This window comes from Canis aureus, chromosome 19 (genome assembly GCF_053574225.1).
Source record: "Canis aureus isolate CA01 chromosome 19, VMU_Caureus_v.1.0, whole genome shotgun sequence".
NCBI lineage: Eukaryota > Metazoa > Chordata > Mammalia > Carnivora > Canidae > Canis > Canis aureus.
Window position 1 is genome coordinate 10,089,156 of NC_135629.1, and position 25,951 is coordinate 10,115,106.

Genomic DNA, 25,951 nt, shown 5'->3' on the forward strand with positions numbered 1-25,951 from the left:
CCAGGGTCCGTTTTAGCAGGTCCGAGATTGCTATCCTTGATGAATGCCAGAGGATTGAGAGGGCTACCCCCTGAGAGACCCCACTGGTTTCTGGGTCACAAACTCAGATGCCTCCATGGGCTAGATGGGTGATGTGGATGGGTGAAGGGAGATGCTGGGTGCTGTGGCCAACCAGAAAACACAAGCCTCATCTGGAGGGGAGCCATACTCGAAGTAGAGACTTAGTATTGCCAGATCTTCTAATTTTCAAGAGAAGCTGAAAATCAAGACTTGTAAAGGGAATTTCCCAATTTTTTAGATGCCAAGAAACAAGTCAGATTTTTGAAAACACCGAAAGGCCAAATAAAACATGTCTGTAAGCCAGAGAAGAGCTGCCACTTAGAGTCCTTGGTCTAGGGCAGTGGTTCTCACTGAGGACAGTTTTACGCCCCCGGGAACATTTAGCTGCATCTGAGATCATTTTCCTTGTCACAGCTTGGGAAGAGGGTGGGGAATGCTACTGTCATCTAGTGGTTAGAGCCTGGGGATGCTGCTAACTACCCTTCAGTGTGCATGACGCCACTCCCACCTCAAAGAGTTATATGGCCAGAAAGGAAGTTGACATTCTGGCATGAGTTATGGGCAGAAGAAAAAGGCAGAACTGAAGATACCTGCCACCTGATTTTACAGACTTATTTGGGTCAGAGAGACAGGGCTCTGCCCTTCAACCCTGAGAAACCCCAGCTGCCATGGCTGAATTCTTGTTGGTCAGGTATAATTGTTTTCTACACTGTGCATGCTTCCTGTGCATGAAGCAGCCTGCCACCCCCAACCTCTGCAGGCATGAAAGTCATGCTAGAAATTCGGACAATGAGTGCTAATACATTGCCACTTGGGTCCCCAAGGACTGGGTGTGATGGTCTGTTAGACATTATCAGGGTTTTGGCCTCCTGTTCCTGGTGGAATGTTTGGTTTGGGTTCTGCATTCAGTAGTTTCTGGAAGTGTAGTTGAGAATATTTCCCTTCCCAACCATAACAAAATGAAATGTCTCTGAGTTCTGTGCAGTTCAGTAACGATTTGCTGAGCGCCGCTCTGTGACCAGCACAGTGCTTGGTGCTAAGGGGCAGATGAGCAGAGACTTGGGCAGGTTCCATCCGGAGGCTTACCATCCCACTGAGAAAATGCAAGAACCAGACCTGGGGCCCTCCCCATGCAGTCTGCTCTCTGTTACACTGGTATCTTTACCTGCCTGAAGTATCGTTCTGGTCGCCACTCTCCCCCACTCAGAAACCTTCTGTGGGTCCCAGTTCCACTCTGAACGAAGCCTGCACTCCATTAGCTTTTGTGATCTGACCCAGCCTCCCTTTCAAGCTTACTTTCTGCTATTCTGTGGCTGGGCAACTCTCTTAGCAAACCAAACTTTTCCCTAGGCCTGGGCTCCCACCCTTGCTTAGGCCAGCCCCCCACCTAGAATGCCTTCTCTGGCCATTCGTTGCAAACTGAGATGGCTCTGGTGGCACTTCCCCCATCCTCTTCATCACTTCATCCCGTATCATTTAATCTTTCACTCTTTATGGCTGTTTCTGCCTTCTCCCTTATTTGGGTTCTTGACCCTTGACCAACCAAACTGGGAGATTCTTAAGGGGGAAAAGCTAATTAAAAATTCAACTTTATGTTCCTTTTCTGGGCAACTTGCTAGCCTTGTCTCTGGCATCCAGTGGGTATCCATCCACTCAGCCTGTGCTGCTAGCTCTTCATTTGTGCCTGGCATGGTGCCAGGTACTTTCATATGTGTCATCTCTTTGTATCATCACAAGGACTCTGTGACACTCGTTACCTCATCCTACTTTTACAGATAAGGTTAGAGGAATTTTCACCTCATTCATTCATAACTCATTCAACAAACATATTTAATGAGCACCTGCCATGCAACAGGCTCTGTGGCGTTGCAGGGACATAGGAGTGGGAAACCCAGGAAGCAGATTCTGAGATGGCTGAAGTTAGCATCTAGCAGAATGGTGAGGGAGCATTCTTGGGGTCCACACCTTGGGAGGGCAGGGGAGGGGGCAGGGTGAAGTCAAGCCATGCTGTAGGCAGCCTTGCTAGAAGTCTTAGCTCTGTGGGCAGTTCTAAAGATGGAGCAGCCCTTTAGCAGTCCCAATTGAGGGGAAAAGACAACCTCTTAGGCCCCGCTCCTCCCACGTGTCTTCAGACAGAACCTGTCAGTCCTTGGAAGGGATGTCACCTTGTCTACCATGGCCATCCTGAAGGGTGCTTTTGGCTGGAGGCAGTCTGCTGATATCCCTCCCGGCAGCTGGGATATCGGAGCATCTACCATTAGAGAGAAAATCTCTTTGTGTTAATGGGGCTTACATTCAAGTGGGGAAAAAAATGATCAATTAATTAACATATAAACAAGCAAAGTCATTATACTTCCCTTAGTGCAAAGGACAGAAAGAGGTACTCTTTTTTTTTTTTTTTTTAGATTTTATTTATTTATTCATGAGAGACAGAGAGAGCGAGGCAGAGACACAGGGAGAGGGAGAAGCAGACTCCATGCAGGGACCTCGATGTGGGACTCGATCCCGGGTCTCCAGGATCACACCCTGAGCTGAAGTCGCACTAAACCGCTGAGCCACCAGGGCTGCCCAAGAGGTACTCATTTTATACACAGGGGAAGCTGAGATGTCCAAAGCTTTAATGGCTTAAAGCCCCACCTCCAATCCTGGTCTCTGGCTCCAAAATTCAGCCCTCTCTACTGTATAACCAGGCCTGTGCCAATCACATAGAACTCAAAAGTTAAGCTGAAGAGCTGGGTCTTCATCTTGTAGGGATTGAGGAGGCTCTGGAGGGAATAAAACACAGAATTACACTGGCACAGGCATGCAGAATTGGGGGCCAGAGTTAGGGACTTAGTTAAAGCACAGCTTTAGAAGCTTTGGTCCTGCTTGTCCTGGGACTGGTGGTCTCAGATGATTAGGATGATTTTGGCTGCAGGTAAAAGAAAACTAGCTTGAAGTGGCTTAAACAGCAAAGCCACGGAAATGGAAGCTTACTGGGAGGCAGGCTGGATTCAGTTGAATCAGTTTCTCAGCAGGTCATGAAGCAGCCAGGTTTGTTTTGCTCTACTACCCAAGGTTACTTCCTCTTCTGGTCCTAAGGTGCCTGCTGTTAGCAACTGGAACTCTTAGCAGAAAAGCTAAAAGCTTCTCTCAACCATCTAAGTCCTTCTCTTTCATCCAGTTAAGTCACATGCTCAGCCCTGGACTAATAGCACATAACAGAATCCACTGTCTCAAGTCGAGATGGGTCAGCTTCCCTGGGAGAGCTCAGCTGGAGGAATCAACACAGAGCCAAATTCATGGCTCTTTTAGGAAGCAGAAAGGGTCTTGGGGATGGATATTGGGGAGGGAGTCAGCCTTACCTGCTCCAGAGAACAAGATTGAGCAGTTTGAGGGCAGGACACAGTGACAGACTAGATTAAAGGGGAAGGACTAAAACTTTTTTTTTTTTTTTTAATGACTCCAAGGTTTCCCATTGCCATGCTGGGGATGATATTATCTCATTGACCAAACTTAAGGGGCTGGGGGAAATTTCACATTTGATTTTGGATAATTTGAGTTTGATGTGATGAGGAGACATTCACACTATATTGTTTTGCAACAGCCGAAGCTATAGGTCTTTGAGCTTGGGCTCAACGCACTGTAGGACAGAGCCCAGGAGATGACAACAGAAATGGTGACATGCTGTGGGTCACTGAGAAGTGGAAGCTGGAGCCAGGAGTGTGTGGGGAGCTGGCTGGGGCAGGGCCTGCGAAGGCAAGGATGGTGGGCTCTCCTGGCAGAGCTGCTTCTAGGAATTTATCTGACAGGGGTCTCTGCTCATGTGCACAGTGACAGGGTTCAAGGATGTACAACCACATCATTGTCTGAAATGTTAAGAGACTGGAGACAACCTAAATGTCTGTTGCTGTCTAATTAATTATGATACATCTGGTATATGGAACCTTAAGCAGCTGTTAAAAAAAACGGAGGATGCAGGAGCTCCATGGCTGCAAAGGAAAAATCTCAAATATATTGTTAGGTGGAAAAAATCAAGATGAAAAGATGTACAGAATACTTCCATTTGTGTTTAAAAAATATATGCTATTCAAATGTGTATTTTGTTTTTTTGTTTTTAAAGAATTTACTTATTTATTCATGAGAGACACAGAGAGAAAGAGAGGCAGAGACACAGGCAGAGGGAGAAGCAGGCTCCTCACGGGGAGCCCGATATGGGACTCGATTCTGGGTCTCCAGGGTCACACCCTGGGCTGAAGGCGGTGCTAAACTGCTGAGCCACCCCCTGGCTGCCCAAATGTGTGTTTTTGTATTCATTGTATCAAAAGAAACTGCTAATAGCCTAGCCTCTGGGTGAGGTTCTGGGAGCTCGGGAGAGTTACTTTTTACATTTTACCTTCCTGGCTGTTAGAGTTTAACTATGTGCATTTGTTACCTGTCAAAAAAATTAGATCATAAAAATAAATGCATAAGAAACTGGGTCTCAAGTGCCAGAGAGGTTAGTGAGACTGAGGACTGAGGAGGCCACTGGAGGGTGTCAGTCCAGAGTCCAGTCAGAGAGGCAAAAGTCAGGGAGAGAGGCCACAGGGGAAACCGAGGCACAGACTGTCCACTTTTTTGTGAGAATCAGAGATAGAAGGAGATGGGCATAGCTGGTTGGGTTCACTGAGCACCACTGCGACGCATGGGATGTGACTGAAGTTTCTCTTGTGAGCTCCGCACAGGATGTTCTGCTCAGGCTCTGCTGTGGTTTTGGATCACGTCCCCTGTCTTTAGCTCTCAGAGCTGCAGGGAGGTCTAAGCAGACTGCCTAGAGCTTTTGCTATTTTTTAAGAGATCTTAGGCAGTCAAGGGCTACCTTCAGAAGACTGATTTCTGGCAATTATTGTATCAGAAGCTGAGGGAAAGGCTATAAGATAGGAAAAGGAGCCTAGGAAGGCATGATGTCTGGCCCTGAGCCTTCCTCAGCTACTGCTGAGTCCAGGGGCTCCCGACCTATGTTGGGGAGGACGGAAGGTTGGTCTTATCCCATCAGTCTCTGGTCATGCTTGAGCTGAGGGAGCCAAAAGGGGGGACCAGGATGACTTGGCTCTCAGAGAGCAGAGATCAGGACTCCCATTTTCTTTCCTTTTTTTAAATTCAAGTATAATTAATGTACAGTGTTATATTAGTTTCAGGTGTACCAAGTAAAGACTCAACAATTCTACGGTGGTCACCATGATAAGTGTACTCTTAATCCCCTTCACCTATCTCACCCATCCACCAGCCCCTTCCCCTCTGGCAACCACCAGTTTGTCCTCTGTATTTAAGAGTCTGTTTTGGGGCGTTGTCTCTTTTTTTCTTTGTTTTCTTTTTCAAATTCCACATATGAGTGAAATCATATGGTATTTATCTCTCTGACTGACTTATTTCATTTAGCATTATACACTCTAGGCTCATCCATGTTGCAAATGGCAAGATTTCATTCTTTTTGATGGCTGAGTAATATTCCATTGCACATATATACCACATCTTTATACGTTCATCTATCAGTGGGCACTTGGACTGGTTCCATATCTTGGCTGTTGTAAATAATGCTGCAATAAACATAGGGGTGCATATACCTTATAGAATTAGTCATTTCATTTTCTTTGGGTAAATACCGAGTAGTAGAATACTGAATCATATGATAATTCTATTTTTAATTTTTTAAGGTACCTCCATACTGCTTCCCACAGTGGCTGCACCAGTTTTCATTCCCACCAACAGTGCCAAGGGGGTTCTATTTTCTCCACATCCTTGCTGAGACATGTTATTTCTTGTGTTTGATTTTGAGGGCTCCCATTTTCAACATGGAGACTTCATATGATAGTCCAGGCAAACAGGGAGAGTATTAACCAAAATAATAATAATAATAGTAATAATAATAACAATAAACCTTAAGTAACAGAGAATCCTAGACTCTTCAGGCTGAGTGGGACCTAGAGATAATTTGTTCATAGTTTTCTGAATTGTATCTCTGAATATACTAAAACATGTAAGTCACCTCATGGAAAAAAGATTAAGATAATCTAAACTGTATACTATAATGCTCCTTAGAAAACCCATGTTTGTGAGGGTATGAAAGTCTCTGAAAAGTCCTGTAGTAAGAAAACCTCCAGTGGAGGTAACCACCTTGGTCTCCTGCCTCATGCTCCAGTTGGTTGTCTGTTAACCTCTACTGTTCACAATGAATTGAGATGCTGGATCAATATTTCTCAAACTGTGTTCTATGGAACCCCACTGTCATGAGGTGCTAATGAGTTTTGAGCTAGGGACACATACTCTGGTCACATCAGCTTAGGATCCACCCACAAAATTAAAGAAAGATGAACAGGTGGATTGGCTGTGGGCTTCTGAGAATCTTTAACATGGTGATGTCTCTGAGAATCACCAATGCAGGGAGGTAGAAGGTTCCCCAGCTTATTTGGCCAGGGGATTCCTTTTACAGGGTACCTCTCCCTGTGGTTTGGTTTCATGGACACAAGTTAAGGAATTCAAGTCTAGACCAATAAGGTTTACATTGATTTCTGTACCCATTCCCACCCCATCCCAAGTATTCCTGCCCTTTCTGTGTTGAAAAGGAAACTGGTCCCCCTCTGACATTTGTTTTTCCGTATTCCAGAGCAAGGAGATTGGCCTGCAGATGCATGAGGAGCTCCTGAAGGTCACCAATGAGCTCTACACAGTAAGTCCTGCTCAGGCTCTGCTGTGGGCTTGGGATTGAGTCCTCTTCCTTCAGCACCAGGAGCAAACCAGAGACCTGGAATCTAACCAGAGACCTGGGATGACCTTGGATGTTTTTGCTGTGTCTTATTGCCTGAGTGATAAGGGGTCATCGTGGTGGGATGTAATGGTTTACAACCCTGGCTTCTGATTCTATATATGTGGGATGGGGCCCTGAGTATTTTTGGTTTGTGTAAGTTCACAAGAGGTTTGCATGACCTGCCAGCTGTGAGAATGTGGTACCTACCAAAGCAGGAGATGCAAGGTCAAGGTGGGGACAGCATGGACACAAAACCTCCCAAGGCAGGGATGTGGGTTTGGAGTCAGGTGCAATGGGCTGAAGTTGAGGTCTGCTCCCTATTAGTGATGAAAATTTAGGCATATATGTAGCTCAGCTGAGTTTCAGTATTCTCATCTGCAAAATGGAGCACTGTTCTGAGTATCAGATGAGGTGAAGGGGGTGAGCATGTCTTGTCATCTCCAAGGAATGATTTAAGTACATTACAACTTGGCCCGGAACTGACCTTGCTACCTGCATGGCGGCAAAATCTAACTGGACTTGGGATGGATATTAGAACCCAAGAGGGCCCTTGAATGTGGAATGCAGGCACACCAAGTTATGATGCAGGAGTTTACTGATTGTGCCTCGAGAGCCCTTGGGCTTCATTATAGAGGAATGTGGTGAGCCTCAGGGACAACCTAGGGGAGTGAGGTGAGGTAGCCCCAGTAGGCAGACTCCAGACCCTTCACACACAAAGACAGTGTAGAAAAAAGCTGCTGTCTTTTAAATATGGCAGGGTGCCTTATAAAGTCTCTCATTAAAAGTGGGGAATCTGCTGCTAAAACTATATTCAAGGAAGGGAAAGAAGAGCAGGCTGCAAGAAGACTCCTCTCTTTGGTGTTATTATCCTTCTGTGTTCACGTGCTCCTTGGCCAGCAGGTAGTGCATTTCTTAGGGGCAAGAGCTTTGGCCCGAGAGCCTGGACCTCACATTGTAATTCCTGCCTCAGATTCTGGGCCTCAGTCTCCCACTCAGTAAAATGGAGGCAAGAGCTCCTAGAGTTTAATCTGTAAGAGTTGAAACTCACATTTCAATTATTTCAAGTTAAGGAGTGCATCCTGAGCCTTGGACAGTTTTTAGCTGGGTCATCATTAGGGGAAAGGAAGAATTGCTGTTTCTCAAGCGACTGAGTCAGCTGAGCATTGTGGGGGAGACTCGCCCAGTGGTTTAAAGCACAGACCCGAAAGCCAGAGACCTGGCTTCAAATTCAGTTGTTAAACAGACATAACAACACCTACTTCTTGCAGACTGCATGGGAGTTGAAGGAGACCAGGTATGTAAAGCACGTGGAGATCAAAGGACAAGAAGCCATGGCGTATCAGTTCTTGTGTTATCATCATCATCATTTCTGCCTCCCTGGCGAGTGTGAAACCGGCTGTTGTGCATTTCTGGTTGGGGATGGGTGGTGATAAAGGTGCAAGGCTGGTCTCCAGTGGGGCTTTCTTTACTCAGAATTCTGCAGAGGACTTGGCTGGACCAACATTCCCCAATCTAGGTCCTTTTTATGTTCCTCAGGCACTGCCTTGATTGGATCACTTTCCTCTGTTGCATTTTAACACCTGGGTCCTGGTGCCAAGGGCCTCCCCACTCTCACCCAGGTCTCTCACCTTTCCTCTGGGCTCCAGCTGGGCTCCTCTTCTTGACGCCCTCTGCATACCCCACATACTTCCCTGCTCTGCTCCTTTACCTCTGCAGCTCCCCTGCTTACAGCTGTCCTCTTTCTTTCTCTGCGTATGTGTGTTCTACTCATTTTTCAAACCCAGACCAAACTCCACCTTTTGAAAGCTGTTACCTCTGGGCTTTGAATTCTTATAGCAGTTTGAAAAAATATATCATGTTATCCTTGTGTCCGCAGCTGGTATGTAGTCACCCTAGAGCCAGATCTTGGTCAGTAACACTGCACTTAATGCCCAGAGGCTCTGAACCCAGTGTTTGGCCTCTGGCAGGTCACGTCACCTGTCAGTCTCCCCTGTGATCAACAGATCTGCCAGTGTTGTAAATTGGATGAAGCAGGCAGAGATTGGGAAGATGGTACTGGCGCCCAGCACAGTTCCCTGAATCCAGCAGGTGTTCCACACACACTTGCCTCTACTGACCACGGGGCAGGGCAGCTGTACAGAAATGGTGCAGGTCTGGCCCTGGCAGACAGGAGATGGTCTCAGAGCTGGTGGTGGAGGGAGGGCCATCATCTCCCTAGCTGTCTCCTGTAGCCACCCATAGAGGAAGGAGCCTCAGAGTGCCAGCAGCACACCCCCCAAGTCATTTATTGACGGCACACTGAGTCTTCAATAGTTGCCCAGAAATCATTTAAATTTGAGCATTTGGGGCTGCTTGCTGTGGAGCCAGCACTGCAAGAGGCACAGCGGCCGGCTGTGAACATTTCAAGAGTTCATCTTTGAAGTGTCTTTTACATCCCCAGTGTTCCCAGGGCGCCTGCTGAAGCAGAGGAGGGAAAGATGTATGAATAAATGAAAAGTGGTTTTGCTCACCAGTTTCAAATCTGGGTAGGGAGACAAGAGTAAAGTACGTGACGTGGTGATTGAACAGCCCAAGACAGAGCGGCGTGTGTGCTGGATATGTGGGCTCCGAGGGGGGCACCACCCATGAGTCCTGTGAGTGCTATCCCGGGTTCTCCATCGTGTGCCCAGAACTTATGGCAGAGCTGGCACATAGTAGGTGATCCATACCTATTTACTGAGTGAAGACACGAGAGGGAGAGTGTGTTCCTACAAGAGAGATCGAGGGTTGAGGAAAGTGATGGCTCCAGGTGGGCTGCTATGATCAAGGATGAATTTTGAACGTGGAGCCTTAGGAGGGGTAAGAATGAAAGAAAGCAGCAGAGGGGAAGAGAGGAGGAGGAAGAGGATTCTCAGCGCGGGCGGCAGCGTAGGATGGCAGCAGAACAAACTGATTACAGACCCATCTGGGTTCCATGTCTTGCTGCATCACCGACCAGCTCAGCCAGGTCAGTTAACATCTGGACCTCATTTTCTTTATTGTGAAACAAGGATAGTAACAACTGTGGCCATTCAGTGAGTGGTCTCACACTGTGTTAGATACTTCATATGTGTTATGAAGAAACTGAGAAAGAAGTGCCCTGCTTAAGGCCTTTGCAGCAGTTTTCAGTTGCTGCGTAACAAACTATGTCAAATCCCAGTGACTTAAAACAGCACCTATTTTATTTGCTCATAATTTTGTAGGTTGGCAATTTGGGCTGAGTTCAGGTAGGACGACTGGCATGGCTACGGTTTCTCAGCCAATTAAAAAAAGAGCCCAAAGCGGTAAACACCGAGTGTGCCAGCACTTTTTGAGCCTCTGCTTGTGTCATACTTGCACATAGGCTATTGGCCAAAGCAAGTCACACAGCCAAGCCCACAAGCTGAGGCCTGGAGAAGTAAACATAAGCTCCTGATGGGAGTTACTTGCCAAGTCACAATGCAAAGGGGCATGCTTGCAGCCAGCCAGGGGAGCAGCCACCTAGCTGCTAAGGGCACAGTGGACCTCAAATCCCATGCTTAGTTTCTAGAGGTTTCTTTTGGGCACTTTCTAGTCACTGTGCTTGGTTACACAACTTCCTCTTGTCTCCTGGTCCTGGAGCCATGACCACTGATGACTGAGGAACAAATAGTGTTGAGAAAAGATCATCCAGTAAGCCTTACTTTTTTTCTTGTAATATTTTCTAGAAGAGGGACATGGTCAGAGGGTGCTACTGAGCACAGCAATGATAGAGATAAATGCTAAGGGCCATCCGTCACCCACTTTAGGGAAAAGGCTTGTCTCCGTCTGAGACCAGGGTGCAGAGGAGACTGCAGGGCTGGCCATTTTCATTTGTTCATTCATTCATTCACTCAAGAAGCCTTCCTCTGCCTGGTCTTCATCACCTTGAGGTGCTCTCCTTTCTAAAACATGCCAGCATGTGTGCAAGCACACGTGCATGTGTGAGTGCACATACACACCCCACCTCATCTCTTTTTTTCTAAACTCCCATCAGTTGGCCTGACAGAATATAGCCCTCAATCATCATATGCTGGCCTGGGAGGAAAAAAAGGGCAGAAGTTGAGAATGTCAGCCAACATGCTAAATCCTTTCAGAAGAGGCATAAACAAAACCAACAATGAAAAGCTCCCCCTGTGTTTCCGTCATTGAGCTAAAAATATGTTCAGATTTTCAATGTAGTCCTAGATCAAGAAACGTATCTGTCATGTTTTGAAGTGACAAATGCTGCAGCGTCCCCCGTCTGGCCCTTTCTTTGTGCTCAGTCACTGTACTCCAGGCTTTCCCAGGCAGGACTGCCTGATTTCCAGGCCTGCCAGCTGCAGAAGGGGCCCCTGGGACTTGGCTCAGGGTGACGTGGAGGGCACCCAAGGAACGTCCACACCTAGCCACAGCTGGTGACAGGTAGACACTAGTTGGAGTAACAAATGGTCTCCCCACTTATTCAGGCTTTGATTTGATCTTGTGCTGGGCTCAGTGGTATGAAATCAACTCTGGGCCCCCAGGCAAATTTTTGTGAAGGCATCTCCTTTCTGATGTCCACACTCAGGGACAGAGAGAGCCTGAGATGAGGAGCCCAGCAACCTGAATTCTGGCTTCAGCTCCCTCCTGGGCTTACCCTGAGTCTTCCTGGATGATGCCTCTGTGTCTGTCATCATTCAAGTGTAACCACCATGGTTCCATCATGTCATTGGACCTTCTCTCCTTTTTTTAGTATTTTTCTTCAAATTGACTCAATTAAAAGAAAAATCTCCCTGTCCTAATGAATTAGTGGGAAAGCAGCCTTGTGTATTGGGAAGAGTCAGCCAGGCCTGGGTTCAAGGTCCTGTCCCTTGTCAAGCCCTCTGACTATGGAGATGTTACCAACTCATCTCTGGATTGTTCTGAGAGGAGTGAGTGGCAGAGGCATAGCACAATGCCTGGCAAACAGTACAACGTTATTTGGAGAAGTAGGTCTCCTGTTGCCTCAGTGCCCCTTACTCCATACAACCTCAGTTCCTGGTTTCTAATTCAGCGGTGCGTTCTCTCAGAGAGGTCTGATTATCAATAGGCATACATGTATGGATGTATCCTGCACACCCTTGTTTTTATGCAGGTGGTAATAACTGGACCACCAGTTCTTCATCTTGCTTTTGTAGTTATATTTTGGAGACTGGTTCATATCCTTAATAATTAGAGTCTCCCCTCTTATATGATGCTTATCATGTGCTGGGCACTGGACTAATCACTTTACCTCTTAATTCATTTCATCCTCACCATGACCCGTTGAGGTGGTTGAAAGTATTATCATCCCATTTTAGAGGTGACGGATCTGAGGCACAGACAGGTTAGGTAGCCAGCCAACGGTCACCAGCTCCTAGTCTACTCCCCAAAGTTATTTATATAAGTACATTCAACTATTTATATAAATATACATAAGTCCTTTATACATTTGTTTTGGAAGCATATTTTTTTAAAAAAATATTTTATTTATTTATTCATGAGAGACACACAGAGAGAGGCAGAGACACAGGCAGAGGAAGAAGCAGGCTCCATGCAGGGAGCCTGATGTGGGACTCGATCCCGGGACTCCAGGATCACGCCCTGGGCTGAAGGCAGGCACTAAACTGCTGAGCCACCCAGTGGTCCCTGGAAGGCTATCTTACCTTACATTAGTGAATGAAAAACAACTTGGCATAAGCAGAAGGGTTCTAGAAGTTAAATGAAGGTAGGGGAGTGTTCATTCTTGCTGGTGCCTGCAAAGCAGCTGTAGAGGCATTAGATCCGTGAGCCCTGATCTGAGCTTTTCCTCCTGATATAATCAGAAGGATGCCAAGAGGAATGCCTGGGTGGCTGAGTGGTGGAGCATCTGCCTTCAGCTCAGGGCATGATCCCAGGGTCCTGAGATCGAGTCCCACATTGAGCTCCCCGTAGGGAGCCTGCTTCTCCCTCTGCCTATATCTCTGCCTCTCTCTGTGTGTCTCTCATGAATAAATAAATAAAATCTTTCTTTTTTTTTTTTTTTTGAAAGGATGCCAAGAGAACCGAAAGGTTTAATAACACATCTGTAACAGCTAAAAGGGTCATCCTGCTGACACAGGTGGTTCCCATCTCACGCTTTGGGAAACACTGACCCAGTGCCCGCTAGCTGGGCTCCGGTCCTTGATTTTGCCCACCTGTAGGGCGAAAGGCATGAAGGCATGAAGGCACGAAATGAGAGGAACTCTGAGGCTCCTCTCCAGCTATTATCCTCATGTCACGTTACCCTCAGAGGGAGACGAGGGAATGTCTCTGACTCAGGGTGAGGCAAGGCAGGCTGCTGAACCATCACAGCCTGCTGGCCAGGGTGCGGCCCAGGTTTGTTTGGGGATGGATGTGGTCCTAAGAACAGGGGGATGAGGTTTCTCTCCAGAAAACCTCCTCACCTCTCCCTCCAAGACATTCGTTCACTTGCTCATCATATATTTACTAATTATCCCCTGTGTGCAGAGGATGGGATGTAGCTACATCGTGGGACAGGTGTCCTTGTGGGGGATATGGACACAGTGGGAGGAGTGGTGGGGAGATGAAGTCCACCTGAGCATCAAGAAGGCCACAGAGAAGAGGTGGCATTTGATTTGGATATGAAGGACAGAGGGAGGCTGCGGGGAGCAGCACTGTGGCAGCAGTGAAGCAGGAGGTTGGGACACAGGACGAGCAGCCCCCTGCTCAGGTGGTCAGTCTGTCTGTTGTGTGAGTTGGGCACTACAGTGGGCCCAGGACCAAGGTGGGCAATGGGGAGGCTAGCAGGGACTCCTGCAATAGTGAGGGATGGGAATCCACGCAAACTGGCTGGAGCAAAAGATGCCTGTATTGAATCTCAGAGGTTTGCACACTTGTTTGGCTGTCGCCCCAGCAGGCTGTGTATTCAATGAGGTACACATTCCCTGTCTTCCATGTAGTAGTTTTGCCAGCACCCGGTATCATGCATGGCATGCCACGAACTGCTCAGTAGAAACCTGCTTTGAGGTATAGCTGTTTTCCCCACACCTTCAATAGTCTCACATGAGCAAAGGCAAGAGACTGCACCTCCTCCATTTTATCTTACTTCCTCCTTCCTTTCTCTGTCTCCCTCTCCTCCTCCTCTCCATCCATCCATCCATCCATCCATCCATCCATCCATCCATCCATCCATTTGCTTTCCTCTGTGATGTCTTCATGATCAAGCAGGCTTCTCCCAGCGAGTGACAAAGATGACCCCTCAGTGCAAGCTCACTTTCTATCAGTTCAGTGCCTTCTGGTGGAAAATTAACATACCTTTCCCAACATTCCCAGCAAAGCCCCGGGGTTTTTCTGGTTGGCCTGGCTGTGATCATGGGGTCCCATCACTATGGTCAGGTAAACATAATGTTTACTGATTGGCCAGGCCTGTGTCTCATTCCTATGCCTGGGATTGGAGGGTGGTGTCCATTTCTCATGATCCACAGGGACTGAGAACACTGGAGGGGAATTTGGGGATTTCCTGAAACAAAATCAGGAAGCTGTTCCAGAAGGAGGAGGACTGGATGATCCTAGGCAGGGAAAAAACAACAAATGTCCACTGAGGGGGAAGTATCTGGGGGAGAATATGGAGGTGACTCCATTGGCTAGTACTCAAACACCTGGCATACTTCTGCCTGGAAGCTCTTCCTCAGACTTGTTTGACTCCTGTTCTTTTTGGGCTTGGTGCTCAGCTGCTCCCTTTTTCTGGAACATTCTACTCCCACTCCTGCCCTGTTCACCCAGGTAACAGCTACTCTTCCTTCAAGGTTTGGTTTATCTATTTTTATTTTTATTTTATTTTATTTATTTATTTGAAAGAGAGAGAGAGAGTGAGCGTGAGTGGGGGTCAGAGAGGCAGAGGGAGAAGCAGACTCCCTACTGAACAGGGAGCCTGATGCCAGGCTTGATCTCAGGACCCTGGGATCATGACCAGAGCTGAAGGTCAGATACTTAACTGACTGAGCCACCCAGGCACTGTCAAGGTTCAGTTTAGATGATACTTTCTCCAGAAAGCAATCCTTTAGCACCCTATGCTTCCCTCATCATAGCCCTTACTATACCATGTAATAATAGTTTGTAAACTTGTCCATGTCCCTGCTAGAGGGTGTTTTCTGTGTTGGTGGAGACCCTGTCTGTCTCCCTACCTCCAAATATGTTCACCAAGGTCAAAGGCAGTAGAACTGTATCTCCCCCATTTTTTCTCCTTCTCTTTCCTCTGTTCCTTCCATCCAGCCAGCCATTCATCTACTTGTTTACCCACTCACCCATCTGTCCATTCAACCATCTCCCTATCTATCCTTCCATCCATCCATCCATCCATCCATCCATCCATCCATCCATCCTTCCACTCACACCCAGCCAGCTGTCCTTCATTCATTCATGCAAATATATACTGATACTTGCTGGGTACCAGTCTCTGCTTTAGTACAGGGAATATGCTCTTCAGCAAGGTCCTGGCCCTCTGGACATTGCACTTGACTTGCTGTGAGACAGTGAATAGACATGCAAAATGAGTAAATAAGATAGCAATTATAAGTTCTAAAGAGAACGTAGGCCACGCAGAGTGTGGGTGGTTATATTGAAATATGGAAACTCATTTTTCCTTCAAGGATGTTTTGGCATGCATTGGCCCAGGATTTCACCCATACAAAGCTCTTGCATGGCTAGAGATGGCCCTGCCTGCAGGGTAGAGGAAGTGTGCATGAACTCCATTGTTGAGAACCTACTGTCTAACAACTGGGTTCTTGTCTTGCCCTAGCATGTTCCTTTTTTTGATGCTGTCAACTTCTGTATTTCCTTTGGCTTCTTTTCCATTTAAATGAGGGTCTGAAGGAATATGCATATAATACTTCCTTATTTTCATGATCTGAGGATTTGGAAAGATGCAGAAAGCAAAGTGTATGCAGCCAAGAGCAACATGGTTACTATAGCAGCAACACTGTAGCTCAGAAGTCCTAGCTATGTGTCTTGCTCTGTGACTTTGTGCAATTCACTTGCCATTTCTGAGGCTCAGTTTTTTCAATAATGGGTTAATACACCAAGATTTCTGGAGAGCCTTTTGAGAATATGTGAAACTGATCTGTGTCCAAGAACAGTGGTCTCAACTTATATGTCCTTATAGGGTCCTTCTCAGCCTGTGCTAGACTTGTTCCAAGGGATCTCCCTGACAGAGTCTGGAGGGTTGGAATGTGAACATCCCATTAAGCCAGGTGGGTCCCTATAAGGGGTCCTTCAGGGGTGCAACTTGAAGACTGGGTCTCAATACTTTGGCCTCAGTTGAACTCCTTCCTACATCCACCTCTGCGTCCTTCCCAGCCTCAACCCTGCTGTCAGCCAGTTACCTTATAGTCACAACTTACGGAGCACATTCCCATCCACCACTATTCTGGTCTCCAGCAGCTGGCAAAGAGAAGACAAGTCTCTGCCACTGTTACTCAGCAAGTTTGAGGGGAGGGTTGAGTCTCAAAACCAGGTCTCCTGAGTCCCTGTGGGATAGTGGATCATCCTTATTTTGTGGTTTCTACTTCTGTAAAGCAGGGATCATGTGGTGATTATGTGGTGTCTACCTCCTAGGGTTTTTGTGAGAAATAAAAGAGTTAATATATATATAGTGCTTAGAAAAAGGGTAGGCATGTAAGTGTTCAGTGAATGTTAGCTGCTATTATCATTATTGTTATCATACTGCCTCCCAGGGTTGGGGTACAGACTAACTGAAATGCTCTTTGGGGGTAATAAAAAAAAGATGTTTGCAAATTCTCAAGTAATTGATAAGTTTAAATATTATTTAATACATCCTGGGCTGGCAATATTGAGCAGACTGTTCTAAGCTGTTGAGCTAAGGACCTTTCATGCTAAAGCCTGTGTTTCAGGTAATTAAACAAAGCAAACATCTGGAGGATTCTGGATGTAGTTAGACTCATTTCTAACAGGCCCCCTTGGTGAACTCTTTTGTGGCAGCTGTCTGACCTAAGTCACCCTAGGCAATCAAGTTCACTGTTATTCTTAGGATCTGGAATTACCAATTGGATCCCTGAGAGTTGGGCCCCAGGGCCCTCTGGCCATGTTCTTCAAGCTTGGGACTTTTGCGACTCAGTTCAGAGAATGTAATGGGAAGTTTGGTTTGTTGCAGAATAAGAAGAGTACTGTGTGGTTTGAGTGAAAAACTAGGCAAAGGGAAATGCGGGAGGCTGAGAACACCCAGCTGGGATGCTGACCTTGAGTGAATAGATGGATGGATGCATGGATGATTGGACAGGAAGATCTAATTGCAAATAGAATGCTCTCTCTTCCTCTGAACCGCTCAACACAGATGATAGATTTGTGGTGAGATAAGCAGACCTCAGCAGCTGAAACAGAAAACGTGGCTTTAGTGGGAATCATTGAACCCAGAAAGGGATGAGTCCAGAAATGAACACCACCAGCATCATGGTAGAAAGGCAGAGAAACCAGTGGTGCCCATGAATGTGGAGGAAAAGAGAAAAGCTTTGAGAATGGAAAGGCAGGGGCCTGGGAGACAGACATCAGCCAGCATTCCCAAGTCAGCCACTTGGTGTTGCAGGAGCCCTGGCGTAAAGGTGGTGGAAAAATTGGCAATTGCTTTAGTTACCTGCAGTCGTTCCTTGTGGCCGCTAGATGTCGAGAACACATCAATCGGCACCCTTTTTGGTCCATTGAGTTCGGAGATAAGCTTAGTGGAACTGGAATAAGGAGTGGATGAAATCACTGAGAATGGCATCTCTAGAGGCTTTAGGGCAACTCAAAAAAGCAAACATGGGTGGAATGCAGGTAAGAGGTCTTTTCACCATGACCGATGAAGAAAAGTTTATTGCATTTTTAATTCATTTATTGTTTTGAAATTTGAGGAAGTTCTCAAGATGTAAGGGGAAGGGAGAAGGAACAGGGTATAGAATAAAATTTTGCATATTAGCTAATGTTCTTTAGAATTTATAAGCATTTTCCTGAAGTCAAGTGAGTAAATTCAAGGTTCTCAAACCCTCAGCCCAAATCAGGCAGCGGTGGAAGTGGTGGTGGTGGTGGTGGTAGTGGCAGCTGATATCTACATGGCTCTTACTGTGAGGCAGGTGTTGTTCTCAGCACTTTACCTGAATTGACTCATTTAGTTTTCACAGCAAATCTATGAGGTAGGTGCCACGGTTATCCCCATTTTACAGATAGGAAATGGAGAGGTTCTGTGACTTGCCCGAGGTCACACAGCTGGTAAGTGGTATCATCAAGATTTAGCCCAGACATTTGAACCAGAGTTCATACTCTACAATACCTGCTTCCTCCATTAACCTCCTGGCCTATGGCAAAGAGGACTTTCTGTGCAACAGAGCAATGCTGTGATTTAATGTAATAATTACAGAAGAATCCTTCATTGTAATAAACTCACTTCACAGGACTTCATATGAGAATGAATAAGGTTATAGTGCTGGCCAGAAATTTGTTCCAAGTTCCCAGACTTAAAGGGCCCCACTAGGTAGGAGCATATCCCATCCTCACATAGAAACCTCTACTCTATAGTTGCTATAGCTATCCAAACAACAGGAGAAGAGAACAAACAAGGTTCAGGAGTCATGGATTCCAGAAACTTCTTGTGTTTTATAGCACAGAAAAATGATCATAAGCTATTGCACAGGAAAGGTGTATGCCCGGTTGGGGACCAGGAGATAGAGCCCTGTTGGTGGGGACTGTCCTACTTGCTCCAAGGCTGCCCAAACTGTTCATACCTGCTGCAAAAATGGTATTGAATTATGGAAACAGTATGATATGGTAGAAAGAGCGATGGATTAAAAGTCAGACCAGATTTCTAATTTGGTCAAATGTACACTTCCTATGACCCTCCATTCCATTCCTAGGTATTTACCTGAGAGAAACGAAAACATATGTCCATACAAAGAATTATACCTGGCCTTTTTTAGCAGCTTTATTCATAATAGACCAAAACTGTGAACAACCCAAGTAACTATTAGCATACGAATAAATAGACAAATACTGATACAGATCTCCAGTGGAATACTACTCAGCAGTAAAAAAGAACTGATAAAACATGAGAGAATCTCAGATAAATCATGCTGAGCGAAAGAGGGCAGACCCCAAAGAATTTATATGCCTTGGTTCCATGTATATAAAGTTCTAGAACACACGAAACTCAACTACAGCGACAGAAAGCAAATCAGTGATTGTCTGGGGCTGGGAGATGGCATAGGGATCTATTGCAGCGGGGTGTGAGGGCCCTTTGTGGTGTAGTGGAATTGTTCTGTAGCTTGATTGTGGTGTTGGCCCCACGGATGCAAAGTTTGGAGATTACACTGATAATGTTGTGCCATCATAGATAAGCCATTTTGCTCTTCTGGGCCCCAGTTTCCCTATTTGTAAAATTTGGATTAGATGACATCTAGGATTTCTTCTGTCTCAAAAACTCCCTTGTTATAACAATATTGGACTTTTGCTATGGAAGTGGAAGAGCCAAGTGTGGTTTGCTTTGTGGGAATTCATTGTATAGCCAAGGATGAGTTTATTTCAGAAAGCACAGAATAGCAATTAGTATATCCAGTAATACTCCTTCTGGGGACAGAGCCATTTGCAGGCCAGTAAGGAAACAGCTGAGAAAATGATTTGCACGTTCCCAGGGCAGTTCCATGAGTACCTGAGGAGGGGCTTTCCCATTGACTTTGGGGAGAGGGGGTGAGGGACAAGAGTCATGGCTGCTGGCAGGGCAAGAGGGGGCAGCTGAGGGAGGGCCAAGTATGTCTTATCCCCTCTGAGACCCCCCAAATGTGCGGGGGCTTTTAAATTTCCTCCTTACTAGTCCATTCCTGGCATTCAGTAAGGATGTCATGATGTTGCTAAAGATGATAATGGCAGTGAAGCCTCTACTGAGGATGATCATCATTTCCAGTCCCCAGAGTTGGTGCTAAAGTAAAGAACCACAGGGAGCTTGGAGTGTGTGGAAGGAAGAGGATAGGGTGTGGCTTCCTGGCACACAGAACCTGAATGGGGCTGGGAGCCCAGGGGGCCGCTTGCTGGGCTGTGCAGGCTGCTGATTTCCTGCCCCTGTGCATCCCCAGGTCATGAAAACCTACCACATGTACCATGCTGAGAGTATCAGTGCAGAAAGCAAACTGAAGGAGGCCGAGAAGCAGGAGGAGAAGCAGTTCAACAAATCAGGAGACCTCAGCATGAACCTGCTCCGGCACGAGGACCGGCCCCAGCGCCGCAGCTCTGTGAAGAAGATTGAGAAGATGAAGGAGAAGGTGAGTGAGGGCCTAGGAGAAACTGAGGGGCATGCTCCCTCTGGACAGCCTCAACTTTCCCGTTCTGCACCCTGAGGGGTAAGGGATAGAAGCATGGTGCCAGCATGCACTGTCTTGGAGGTCAGTGTCATGAAGGAGGCAGGGCTGTCCATGCCTCACTGGCATTTATTAGGCCTGGCCTTGTGCCAGGATCAACAGGCAGGGAAAGCGCTCAGCTGACAAGAGAGCTGAACTGTGACAAGACTCAACGCCCAGCCAGCATATTCTCAAATGGACAGGAATTACCAGGCAATTTGTGGGGGTGGGGCTTGCTCAGGAGGGTCATATTGGTGGCCGGAGGCTGGTTGGGGCTGAGCATGTCCCAATAAGAGGGAACAGCACTGGGCTACCAATGAGCACCTGGGAACCCGATAAAGAACCCATTCCAAAATGCCACTGGCAAGCCAAAAATGGGAGATTTAGAATCACTGTGTATTACTGGTGCTGGGGAAGTGCTTTAGTAGGGCACAGAGGGATGAGTGCTAGTTTTGGAATCAGACAATCTGGGTTTTTAAAATGCCACATTTACAGTACTTCTCTGAGCGTCAGCTTTAAAATCTGACAGCGATGGCAAATGACTCCTCTCTCAAGCCAACTGTGATCAGTTGGTAGTAACTGCCCAAAACTCTGTTGAAGATTGTGAAGCCTCCTCCAGGCATTAGTTAAAAACAGTGCTGCAATCAATTGATGATGCCTGCGATGGCCAGGGAATTTAGAGGGGCGGTGTACATGCTTTTGTTATCTTAGACTAGATTACTTCTCAGGTTTCTTTCTTTGTAAAAGCTATTATTTTCTTTTGAATTCTCTGCATTTATTCATTCCATGCAATCGCTAAACATTTCCTGAGCTCTTTCCCTGTGCCAAACATCACACCACGTATTTATTTGGGCTTCTATGAGTCTCATTCTATGATTACATGATCCTGCAGCTTAAAAATGTTAGGAGATTGAGTGGAAACAGAATTCACCAGGGCCTGGATGAGCTGAAAAAGTAACCATAGGCAAATAAAATAAGGTTCCAGGATAATTTCCAAAGGCAAAGAAAAGCATGCTTCCAATAGACAGGGGCCCAATTAAAAAAAATGGGTAAAGAATTTGAATAGACATTTCTCTGAAGAACTTACATGAGTGGCCAGTGAGCACATGAAAAGATGACTCAGCATCATTAGACATTAAGAAAATACAAATCCAAACCCCAGTGAGATACCACCTCATAACCACTAGGATGGCTAAAATAAAAAAGGCAGACAATCACAAGTGTTAATGAGGTTGCAGAAGAATTGGAACCCTTATATGTTGCTGGAGGGAACATAAATGGTTCACCCACTTTGGAGAACAATCTGTGAGCTGCTCAAAATGTTGAACAAAAAGTTATCATATGACTCAATAATTCTACTCATATGTGTCCACCAAGAGAAATGAAAACATACATCCATACAGAAACCTGCACATGAATGTCCCTAGCAGCATTATTCATAATAGCCAAAAGGTAGAAACAAACCAAATGTCCATCAACTGGTGAATGGATGAATAAAATGTAATCTAGTGATGTGATGGAATATTATTCAGCCATGAAAAGGAGTAGGGTAATGATATATACTCCAACACGATGTACCTTGAAAACAGTGTGCTAAGTAAGAGAAACCAGTCACAATATTGTGTGATTCTAATTATAGGAAATGTCCAGAATAGACAAATCCATAGAGACAGACAGTAGATTATTTATTGCCAGGAGCTGGGGCAGAGGAGAAGGAGAGTGATTGCTAATGGGCATAGGGTTTCTTATTGGGTTGCCAAAAATATTCTAACTTTAGATGGTGGTGATCATTGTACAACTCTGTGAATATACTATAAAAAAATAAATAAAAATAAGACAGGTAGGCAGGGAATTACAAAACTACAACATGGGGGATAAATAGAGGGGAAGAGATACCACCAGCCAGAAGTCTGGAGAGTTAAGTTCAGAGTGATATGCTAATTAGTCTTTTGGCTTTTGGACAAGCCACTTTGTTTTTTAAGTAATCTCCATACCCAACGTGGGGCTCGAACTCGTGACCCTGACATTAAGACTCACATACTCTACTAACTGAGCCAGACAGGTGCCCCCAAGTCATTTCTTCTTGGTTTTCATTTTCTCATCTGTAAAATGGGTGAATTAAACTAAGATACCTTTAATATCTTTTCTAGGTATAAAATTTTATGAATCCATGAAGGGCTGAAAGTGGTCTGAGGGTCATAGTAGCCCCTGAAAATGGGTGAGGAGTATCAGTTTTGCGTGCTTCAGGCCCAGTGATGAATAGGGTAGATCAAGTCCCTGACTTCATAGAATTTACTTTCTAGTGGTGGACACCAAAAACCAGCGAGTAAACAAAGAGGTAAAAAATATAATTTCAGGTGGTAAAAAATGCTTATGAAGAAAAAAATAGAGCAACCAAGATGTCCTTCAGTACATGAATGGACAAGTAAACTGTGGTGCATCCAGACAATGGAATGTTATTCAGTGCTATAAAGAAATGAGCCAGCAAGCCCTGAGAAGACATGGAGGAGCCTTAGATGCATATCACTAAGTGAAAGAAGCCAATCTGAAAAGGCCATATACTTTACGATTCCAACTATATGACATTCTGGAAAAAGGCGAAACTACGGAGACAGGAAAAAGATCAGTGGTTGCCAGGGGTTAGGTGGCAGGGAGGGATGCATAGATAGCACAGAGTATGTGTAAGGGAGGAAAACTACCCTGTTTGATATTATAATGATGGATATATATCATTATACGTTTGCCTAAACCCATAGAGTATAAAATACCAAGAGTGAGCTCTAGTGTCAACTCTGGACTCTGGGTGACTATGATGTGTCCCTGTAGGTTTATCAATTGTAACAGATGTACAGTGTGGTGGGGGATGTTGATAACAGGGGAGGCTCTGCATGTGTGGGGGCATATGGGAAATCTCTGTACTTTCCTTTTAAATTTGCTATGAACCTAAAACTGCTCTAAAAACATAATATTTAAAAAAGTGATTTAAAATGAGAATAATCACTAAAAACTAAGCAAAGACTAAATAGATGAAAAACATAGAGCAGGGCAAGGGAATGCAGGGGGAGGGGCACTGCAGATGCTGAAGACTCATTTCCAGATGAGGTTGTCATCAGAGGACGCTCTGACCACATGACCTTGGATAAGGACCTGAAGGACATGAAGAAGCAGGCCACCTAGGGACTTGCGAGGATGGCTCCCCAGGCAGAGGGAATGAGTCTGAAGGCCTAGAGGCAGGAGTGAACTTGGCCTCTTAAGGGAAGGACAGAGGCAGTTGGGCAATGAAGAGGGTGCGAGAGAGGGACGAGGGGCAGGTCCGTGCCTCAGCTCTCACCTCTGCTCTGTTCTTCTTCCAGAGGCAGGCTAAGTATTCTGAGAACAAGCTGAAATGCACAAAGGCCCGAAATGACTACTTGCTGAATCTGGCGGCCACCAATGCAGCTATCAGCAAATACTACATCCACGATGTCTCTGACCTAATCGACGTGAGCACCTGGGCAGTCTGGGACCGAACAGGGCCCCACACCCATGCTGGCCCTTGTCTGTAGCTGATGAGCATGTCCCTTGAGCCCTGATGGAGGGAAAGGGCAAAGGGCATTTGGGGCCTGGGAGATGGTTTCTCTGTCCACAGGTGGGAGTGGGCCTCTGGCAGCCCCTATATGGCTGGGTCAGGTAGGCATATATTCAACCTGCACCAGCCTCCTCTACACCAGGCCCTTTGCTGAGTTTGCGGGCACAGAGGTGATGGTACACAGTTCATGCCCTGGGTAGTCTCCTAGGGCGGTACAGATGTTTATATCTTTAGGGGATATTCTTGTGGGAAGAATGTGGCAGTTTTAGCAAAAGGACTGACTCCCAAGTACCAGCTGTGTGGGTCATGCCGGAGGGACTGGAGGTCTGGGCTTGGAGAAAGAACATCATGAGTGGCATCATCACGGAGAGCGTCTGTCTCATTTGTGTTGGAGCTGGGACTGCTTCCTGTGTCCCGCCCATCCCACGCAGACGGGGATCTGGCCTGCAGATGCTCAGGAAAGGTTCCCTACTGATGGATGGATCCTTTTCCTCTGGCTCTGTTGTGTCCCGTCAGGGAGTCACAGGGTCACCGCTTTCCCATGGCTGCAGAAGGCACCCATTGCCACCATCCCCAGGAGAGGGAGCTGGCTGCCAGCCCTGCCTGTGCCTTCCCACACCTGAGGCCAGACCCCTCCTCTTGCTCACAACTTTTCACTCTTTCCAGTCCTCTCCTTTCTTCATTTACCACATTTTTATTGAGCACCTACTAGTCGTAGGTCTTGAGGTCCAGGAGTGGACACGAGCCTATGGGTCTGCCCTTCTGTAGCTGACCGTGCATAACCCTGAAACATGAATAGGCAACTGCAAAGCCAAGTGGCAGGTGTCCCAGTGAGGGAGGTGGAAGGAGATGTGGACCCCCAGAGGAGGGACATGTGACATAAACTCTGAGTGGGGGAGCATTAAGGAAGACTTCCTGGAGGAAGTGACCTCAAAACTGAAACCTGAAGGAAGAATATTTAGGCAGTAGGCCAGGCAGAGGGAATACATGTGTGAAGAAGGCCTAGAGATGAGAAAGAATGGGATGAATTTGGGGAGCTAAGAGAAATTCTGCTACTGCTCAAATCACAATCCCCAGGTCCCTCTGCGGGCATTGGGGGTGATTTGTGCAGTAAGATTCCCAAGTGCACAAGGGCCTCCAGGATGAAAGAGTTGGCTGTGGAATGGGAGATAATCTTAAGTCACCGTGATGGGAAGGGGAATGCCAGCCCCCCACCTCCAGTGATAGCCCGTATCCTCACCCTTCTGTTGTGTTCCTCTCTCCAAGTGCTGTGATTTGGGCTTTCATGCCAGCCTGGCCCGCACCTTCCGGACCTACCTCTCAGCCGAGTACAACCTGGAGACCTCTCGCCACGAGGGGTTGGATGTCATCGAGAATGCGGTGGACAACCTGGATTCCCGAAGTGACAAGCATACTGTCATGGACATGTGCAACCAGGTCTTCTGTCCTCCGCTTAAGTTTGAGTTCCAGCCCCACATGGGAGATGAGGTAGGTTTCTCCCCGGAGCCCAGGCTTGAGGCTGTTTCCACTTGTTCCCTCCACATGCTCCTGGGACATCAGTGGGAGGGGGAAGGTCAGGCCCCGTTCCATGTGCAGGACATTTATCTGAGAGGCCTGGGGTCAAGTTCTTGGTCCAGGGGATGCCCAGCTGAGGGTTTTACCACTAATATCCTAACTTTGCTGGCTGAAGTCTCCCGCCTGCCAAACGGCAGGACCTTAGCTCTCCTTCACATCCTTCCCAGTTCTGTGTAGATCCCAAGGGAGTCCCACATGGCCATGCAAGCATCTCCCACTCTTCCCTCGGGTGACCTCAGGTTATGGGAAACTGGGATTAATCCACACTGGCTGGCAGGCTGGCCGGGACACTGTCCTCTGGCACAGGAACCATGCTCCCTTCAATCCTTGTGCTGCTCAGCTCCTTACCATGCTCTGGAATAAATAAGTACGTGGGGGGTGGCACTTGTTACTGGCCACAGAGCAGTTATTGGTTACTCCATTTGTACAAAGTCCCTTATGCGAAAAGCTCCTTGAACTTTTTCCTTTACATCCTTCCCTACTTTCTTCATTTGCAAAAGAGGGCTTCCCCACAGCTTCTGGCCTATCCCTCAGCCGTTGCATCCTGCCCTTTGGCCCATCATCTGGACCTGAAAATTCTGGGCTCCCAGTTACCACTGGTGACTGCCTAATTAGTGGGAAATAACTAGGAAATCATGG

At 46.6% G+C, this 25,951-nt stretch overlaps 1 protein-coding gene across 6 annotated transcripts in view; it reads left to right on the forward strand.

The window, feature by feature from the left end:
* The window catches only part of SRGAP3 (SLIT-ROBO Rho GTPase activating protein 3), a 252,413-nt gene that overhangs the window by 155,784 nt on the left and 70,678 nt on the right, over positions 1 to 25,951 (forward strand). For all 6 annotated transcript variants that reach the window (XR_013357452.1, XM_077857962.1, XM_077857963.1 and 3 more), the window contains exons 4-7: positions 6,683 to 6,745; positions 19,909 to 20,094; positions 23,523 to 23,651; positions 25,004 to 25,225. Coding sequence is in view for 5 of the 6 variants with exons in the window: in XM_077857962.1 (XP_077714088.1) it covers positions 6,683 to 6,745; positions 19,909 to 20,094; positions 23,523 to 23,651; positions 25,004 to 25,225 (600 nt within the window). In the remaining variant the exon portion in view is untranslated. The remainder of the gene's footprint in view (positions 1 to 6,682; positions 6,746 to 19,908; positions 20,095 to 23,522; positions 23,652 to 25,003; positions 25,226 to 25,951) is intronic.